We start from the raw sequence: 7,497 nt of genomic DNA on the forward strand, positions 1-7,497 counted from the left end.
AAAAGAGAATTGGGGTGAGAGAGGACCCAAAGATCTTGGTTTGTCTTCACTGCTTTGCCAAAAGGGAATCGGAGACCCTGAGACACAGTGACTTGTCCAAGGTTTCTCTGCCAGTAGATGGCCAGGGATCCCAAGACAGAGTTGAGTGCTCTTTATGCCACCTCATTTGCCTTTTGGATCACTCCTCAGCAAGCAACAAATGCTTACTGTGTACCTATTGTACCCGTTCTATGCAATGGAAGATTCTAAGAGGTACAGTGGAAACAATTTGTGTCCTCAAAAAGCTTGAACTGAGGAGCCCTGAATAATTTTCCCATTCTTTTCTGATCTCTTCACTTTCATTTCTTGTGACTTCCCAACATAGACTCTCTTCTTTCCTACTTTATGCCTTAGGTCTTTCTTTCCCTCCAAACCTTGCTCCAACCCGTCCTTCCAGAACCCTCTCCAGATCACCTGGGATTACTCTAACCTATTAGGTAGCTCAGGCCCCAAATCTTGAGCTCTTTCCCCATCTCTCATATCCGATCCACATGCAAATTCCATTAGCCTTGTCACCCAAATATATCCCAAATCTGATCACATCTCACAATCTCTACTTATACAGTCCTAACCAAGACACTTTGCCTACTCTGCTGACCACAATAGCCCCCTGACAGATCTCTCTTGCTTTTCCTCTTCCAGTCCATTTTCCACACAGCAGTCACTTTGACCTGAAGCCCCCACACCATCTAAGTCTTTGTGCTTCTTACTATTCCTCTGCCCTTCAAACCAGTCTCCCTGCCTTGGTCGCTTTTCCCCCAGGTGTTACCTATCTTCTTCCCTTCAGGCCCCTCGGATGGAGTGTGCTGGAGGGGCTGGGGCTGTCCTCTGTCCATGGGGCTGCTGAGGACCCCTGTTGTGGGAGGCCATCTGCCTGGAGTTGGGATGGGGGATGCTGTGATATGCTGAAGGGGACACTCAATGGGGAGGTCAAGAAGTAAGATTGAGTGTGTCTCTGAAGTGGCCAGGAGCACTCAGAGAGTCTATTTTAGATTCTCTTTTCCTCATTTCCATCTTCCATGTTTCTTCCTATTCTATCTCTTTTTGTTCTCATAGCTCTTTCCGTTCTGTCTCATGGACTGATTCTTCATTTTTGGATTGGGCCGTGGGAGGGATGCCTCGCCAGCCTCAGGGTCTTGAGAGATTCTCCAGTCAAATGAACTATTCCTGACCCAAGCCTCCTTCCCACTTGGGGGACCTGGGCTGGGACAGCCAGATGGGGAACATTGATCTCATCCTCTCCAGCCTGGGCATCCAAGCCTGAATCATTCACCACTTTATCCCCAATACCTAGCATGGCACTTTGCACCCAGTAGGTACTTATTAAATATTTATTGAAAGGATGAATGAATGAATGTCTTAGCATTCAGCTTCCCTGTCAAACCCCTGGCCTGGCCTCTGATTCTTTAAACTATTAGTTTTAAACTTTGATGTGTACATGAGCCACCTGGGCATCTTGTTAAACTGGAGAATTGGATTGACCAGGTTGGACTGGGGCCCGAGAGTTCTCATTTCTAGCGCATTTCCAGGGATACTGATGCTGCTGATTCTCAGATCTCAGTTTGCGTAGCAATGCTCTAAGGGGAGGTGTCTCTCAAGCAGAAAGAACCGCCCCCCGTCTTGACCTAAAATTGAAAAAGAGAATGATGAAGATTGAGAGACTCTGAGAGATAGTGAAAAAGAGAGGAGCCAAAGGAAGAAAGGAAGCCTGCCACCACTGGTTTAATGGTCCCCACAGCCCCTCAGGAGTACCCATCCTCATGGTTTCAGGATACCTGGAAGCACCTGCTGTATCTCCTGACATGACCTCGTTTCCCCAAAGCCTCACCCCTGACTTGGAGGATGAGGCTCTGGAGACACTTGCTATCGCTTTGTCACTGATTGTCCCCTTACTTCTGAGAACCCTGAGAGTCCCAGAAAAGAAAGTTTGGCAGAGGACATGTTTGGAGTTTTCCTTCAATTTCATGAACATTACCCAGACTACCTCTCAGCACCAGGCACACAAGTGAACAAGAGGCAGGAGGCCCATCCAATGGGGAAGGAGAAACTTGTTTGAGAGAAGTTGGGATTTGAATTTCGCCTTGGAGGAGGATAGGGAGAGCTTTGGTGAACATATGGGAGCCTTAGGAACTGGTGAGAGGGCATTCCAGACAAAATGGGCTGGAAACAGGATGGTTCAGGACATGTTCTTTGAACCATAAGGGGACCGGCAGCTGGGTGGGGAGAGGCGGAGTGATGGAGGAAGGAGAAATTGTAGGAGTTAAGTATGAGTCTTCATGATGGAGGACTCTAAATGCCAGTCTGAGGAATCAGTACTTTGGTGCAAATGCTGTTTTATTTAGTCTTCATCAGGGAGCCATGGAATGGAGTTCCATGAGGAAGTGTGTATTTGGAAGAGATGTTTCTGGGGAAGGCCTTGGTTATGGATTTACCTGACTCACTATGAAGGGCCCCTTCTCTGGGAGTTGTCTTATCAGTCCGTCTGTACTCACTGGAGATTCTGTCAGGCTTTGAAGGTGAGAGGGTGGTGCCTGGGTTGGGAAAGAGCCAGGGGTGAGTGTTTTTTCCCCCACTTAATTTTGTTAATATGTAGGAAGTTTTATGAACGTCTGCCTTAGCTTAGGTTCTCTCACCCAGGGGCCTCTGATGAGGACATTCTATGGTTCAGGAAAGGGAGAGGGAGGGAAAAATAAGGAGGTCAGTATTTCGTGGTGTCTAAGATGGTAACAGCATGGCTGGTCCATGCTGGTGACCGCTTGCACTTACTTACCTGCTCAAGACTGTGCTTCAGTCTTCAGTCCCACCAACCACTCAAATCCCGCTCAGTGTTTCAAGACCTTGGAGAGGGTGCCTCAGGCATGTCACCAGTGCCATGTGCTTGGAGCCTTCCCTGCTTAGAAACATCCAGTGCTACCAGGCCAGGTATCAGCCTTCCTAAAATCAACTTTTACTTTAATATGTATGTATTTCACACACAGGCATAGATGAGTGTAGGCCCTTTTTTGCTGGCTTCTGGAGAAGGGACAGCATTTTTGTGATTGTGGGAAGGAGCCTCCCCCACAAATTTGGGGTTTTCCCAGACGAGGACCCATGTCCTTTTCTCCCATATGTCTTTGTTTTCTGTCACTCTTACTGGTGCTTATTCCTCTTGCAGGCTGGAAGTTGTGCCAACAAGGAGGACAGACTTTATTTCTGTGGGAAAGCATGAGATATCTTCATATGACTTATTTTGGGTCCTAATGATCCCTATGCTGATGTGCAACGAGCAGGAGCAGCCAGGAGCAGCCATCACCAGCATCACATGGAAGATGGACAGATTGATGGGCAGGCAGGGACTTCATTCCAAATAGGCCATTCAGGAGTAGGAGTAGGCTGAAGAACTTGGGGACAGGAAGCTGGTCCAAGGGCTATCACACCTCAGCCTCGGTTTCTCAGCTCTGAGACAACTTTGTGAGGATTAAGTTTTGGATTCCTCTGCAGTAACTATTCATCCTTAGGTTTCCTTTCCAGGAACATTTTCTCACCCTCACTTGTTTATCTGTTCCTACTCTTTCATGGGTATTTTTTTATGTCTGTATCTTATGTGGTAGACCATGTCAGATCTTTCTGAGAGGGAAGATATCGTCATCTTCCACTTCAGCCACTGTATGATTTCTTTTTGGTTGCTACCTTCAAGCTGGCTCCCAGATGAAGGGCTGCCAATCATATGCCATCCCACCAGGTCCTGCTGGTCACTGCGGGTAGTGCCTGGAGAGTGAACAAAAGGCCAATTTGAAGTTTGGTTAGGCAACGTGATTGGAAGAGGTAAATCAAGGGAGAACAAGAGAAGGTGGGAGAATAGAAAGAGAGTCTAGCAAAGACAGGGGAGAGCAGAGATGAGGCAAAGTGAGGGTAGGGGTGTAGGATCTGTAAAATGGGGATAATAGCATTGTTGTCAGGAATAAGAATTAACTCGTGAAGTGCTTGGCAGGAAGTAAGCATTATATAACTGCTCGATAATAAAGATAAAAATAAATGGAGGTAATACTGCCTATATCACAAAGGGCGTTATCAGACTCGGCTTGTAAAATACTTTGTAAACTGTAAAATGCTAATGCTTTAGCTGCTATGATTATCATTCCAATCGTGCAGTGCTTTCCCTCTGTCCTGTCTTCATGCTAATGAAGGGGGAGTTGCCAGGAGGAGGCTTGGACCCCTGGGTTTTGTTCTGCTTTGGGGACTGTTTCCTTCCTCCTCTTCTCAACCCCTGGTGAGCAGAGTCCAAGCCTCTGACCCTCCCTGCTGCCTCAAATGCCCTGCGGTGTGGTGAAGAGAAGGTAGAGGCTGGCAGGAGGGGTGTAGGAGGGAGGCCAGGGGGAAGCCAAGCTGAAAATGAAAGCTGGGGAGGGGGCAATGGAGCAGCGCCGCCCAGAATCATGTTTGCATAACGAGCTGCCCTAGCTCTGGCTTGCTGTTTTTCCAGATAGGGCTCTTCCTCCTTTGTTTCTCAGCCTATATATATTCCTGCCTCTTTTCTTCTTTCTTCTCTCCTAGCCATTCTCCTTATTTCCCTTGCCCCTCAATACTTCTCATAGCGCCCCTTCCAGTTCCCTGACTCCTGCCCTGAGACTCCATTCATTTTTCCTTCTGAACTAGGGTGTCTCTGTCTGCCGTCCAGTCCTCCCTCTGCAGGGTTCTCTGTCTCTCCATCTCCCCCTTGCTCTCCTTTGACCTCATCTCTGTGCCTTTTCTCTCTTTCTGCCTCCAAGTCTCCCATCTTTCCCCTCCTGCTTCCATTTTCTTCTTTCATTTCTGGCTCTTGTTCCCCTTAATGGCCTTTCCGGCCCCCTGCCCCCCCAGCCTTCACGTCTCCTCATCTCCTGTTTTCTCCCTGTCAGCATCACTGCTTGAATTTAGGGTCCACTGCATAGTCCTCATTCATGTGATGAAATAATAGTAATAACGAGACTAAAATTTAATGAGCATTTACTATGGACAAGGCACCTCTAAACAATTTACGTATGATCTCACGTAATCTTCTCAATAACCCTGTGAGGTAAGTATTATTATCATCCCTGTTTTACAGATGAGGACCATCAGGCACAGAGAAATTAAATAACTTACTGAAGAAGGTCCCGCGGTTAATAAGCCTGTATGGCTAAGGAGCCTGAGCTCTTAACCACAGGAATCGATACTGGCCCTGGGAGAAGCTGTTCTCACTTTCTCTCCCAGTGAGGTTAAAAGAGCCCTCTTTCTTTAAACATCATCTTCGCACCCCCAAATTCCTTCAGAGGTCATTTGGTCTCTTTCTCTGCACAAGTCTAGATCTAACCTAGCTTCGAGAGCTCATTCTATACGATAGTGCTTCTAATGATACATAGCCAGACACTTTAAGTATCCTAAGTACTTTATGCCTATCATCTCATTTAATCATCACATTAACTGTGAGGTGGCTATTCTTCTCATCCTCATTTTGCCGGTGAAGAAACAGAGGCACAGGGAAGAAAGTAACTTGTCCATAGTCACGGTTAATGAGGCAGAGCCAGGATTAGAGCCCAGGCATTTTGGCTTTAGAGAACCTGCCCTCCTAAACAGTGATATTGTTTGTCCAGCCCCTGGGAAACAAGTTTCAGTGTCCCCTATCATTGCTACTAGCCCTGGCTGATTTGAGAGGTTCTTGTGGTCCATCCCATCCCTCAGCTGTAGCCTCTTTCTCTGGCACTGCTGGAGGTGGTGTCATCTCTGCCACGAGCACTGACAGCCCTCAAGATCTGGTCAGGCCGCTAGCCCTAATTGGTGCCCGAGGGGATTTGTTGGCTGCTGCCCCCAGGGAGCAGGGACAAGTGTTTTCCAATCCAGCCCTGCTGTGCTGCCTCTGAGCCGGACAGCTCCCTCATTCCAGCCCATCCCGGCAGCTGATTTACCTCTGTGGCTGGGGGATTTAGCTGCTGTCCTGGCTCCTACTATAAATCCCTGGGCAAATAACCAAGCTCTGCATCAAAGCAACCGACAGGGGAGCGAGCAGGAGCAGATGGCGGCTTTGGTCATGGGGTAGAGAGGGCAGAGGCAGGTAAAGAAGGCTCCAAGGCTTTCTTGTGCACCCTGGCCACAAGGCCAGGCGGTGCCTTGCTCAGGCCCATGGAGTTCCTCTTAACTTTCAGAGGATTTAACTGCCCCACCCTGGGATGTCCTGATCCTCAACACTAGTGGGTTCTGCTTGGTTGAAATTAAGTCTTATCTCCGCCACCCCATCTAAAGTCTGTTTGCCTGACATCGCTGCAGAAGGAGCGAACCGACTGCCATCTCTGGGTTTGATTATGCTTCAAAGAGTCAAGCATTGCTTAGTTTCCTAGGGCCCTGTATAGCACATATTGGATGTAGTTTCTGCCCTCCCAAGAGAAGCTCAAACTGAAGCAAGAAGTGGTTAGAACTTCCCAGTGGGAAGGGGTAAAAGAGGGTAGGGGCTGAGCAAGACCTCCAAAAAGTAGGCCTGGATGAACCCCAAAGGGTGGGGTACTTCCCAAAAGGGAAGGAGGGAGGGCTGCAAGTTACTTACTTCCCTGTGCCTTGAGACCGCAAAATCTTCCACCTTGTGGCCTAGACTCAGGAGCACAGTATGGCTGCTTTGGGGTCCACACTGGAACTGGGGACAGGTGGGACTGGTTAGGATTGTCCCTGTATCAGTGCTCCTTGTTTTTTTTTGGTTTCCTTCTAGCCCCTCTTTCTCTCATTCCTCCAGTACCTTCTCCCTGCCACCCCTGCCTGGTCCCCTCTGTTCCTTTTCATTTGCCTTATCTTATGGTGGCAGCTCTCCATAACCAGAAAGGACATCTTTCACTCGACTGACCAGCCAGAGGTGATGGGGTTGGGCTGAAGATTGGGGGCTCTGGTTCCGCTCCCTGGAACCTCGCTCAGCCTGGAGCCTGTCCCTCGTGTCCGTGCCATTTTGTTCTTATACTCCTCATCCATCTTCCCTGTCCCCCATCCTTGCCCCCCTGCCATGGCCGCCTCCGCCTGGGAGATTACAGACACTGAATCAGCAGCCAGCACCATGTTCTGCTGACAGGGGACTTTCTGCCTCTGAGGGCTCCTTGGTGGGTTCAGGGCCCCTCCTGAGGCCTGGGGGCTCAGGTTGGGGGAAGGAAGGGCTGGGAAGAGAACAGGTGAGTAGAAAAGAAGACGTGAGGGCAGAAGGTAAAGGAGAAAGGAAAGAGAATGGAGAAATAGAGGGAGAGAGAGGGGCAAAGGAGAGATTTGGAAGAAGGAAATATAGGAAAAGATGAAAGAACAGTGAGGGATGGGGAGAGAGGGTGGGAATATGGTAAAGAGGTGCAAGAGGGAGAGGGGGTATGTACAGAAATTAGGTGGAGGTGAACCCATTTACCAGCCTGTAAGCCCAGGCCTGCTTTCTCCTCTTCCCTAGTACCCATTCAGGAAGGCCCTTCGGAGGCCCAGATTCATTGGGACTAGGCTGAGGGG

At 48.9% G+C, this 7,497-nt stretch overlaps 1 protein-coding gene across 1 annotated transcript in view; it reads left to right on the forward strand.

The window, feature by feature from the left end:
- Nucleotides 1-4,077, forward strand: part of SMUG1 (single-strand-selective monofunctional uracil-DNA glycosylase 1) — a 17,759-nt gene extending 13,682 nt beyond the window's left edge. The window contains exon 4 of the mRNA XM_015587775.2: nt 3,194-4,077. Coding sequence (XP_015443261.1) covers nt 3,194-3,247 — 54 coding nt within the window. The 3' untranslated portion in view covers nt 3,248-4,077. The remainder of the gene's footprint in view (nt 1-3,193) is intronic.
- The last annotated feature ends 3,420 nt before the right edge of the window (nt 4,078-7,497 follow it).

Source organism: Pteropus alecto, unplaced genomic scaffold, assembly GCF_000325575.1.
Source record: "Pteropus alecto unplaced genomic scaffold, ASM32557v1 scaffold220, whole genome shotgun sequence".
NCBI lineage: Eukaryota > Metazoa > Chordata > Mammalia > Chiroptera > Pteropodidae > Pteropus > Pteropus alecto.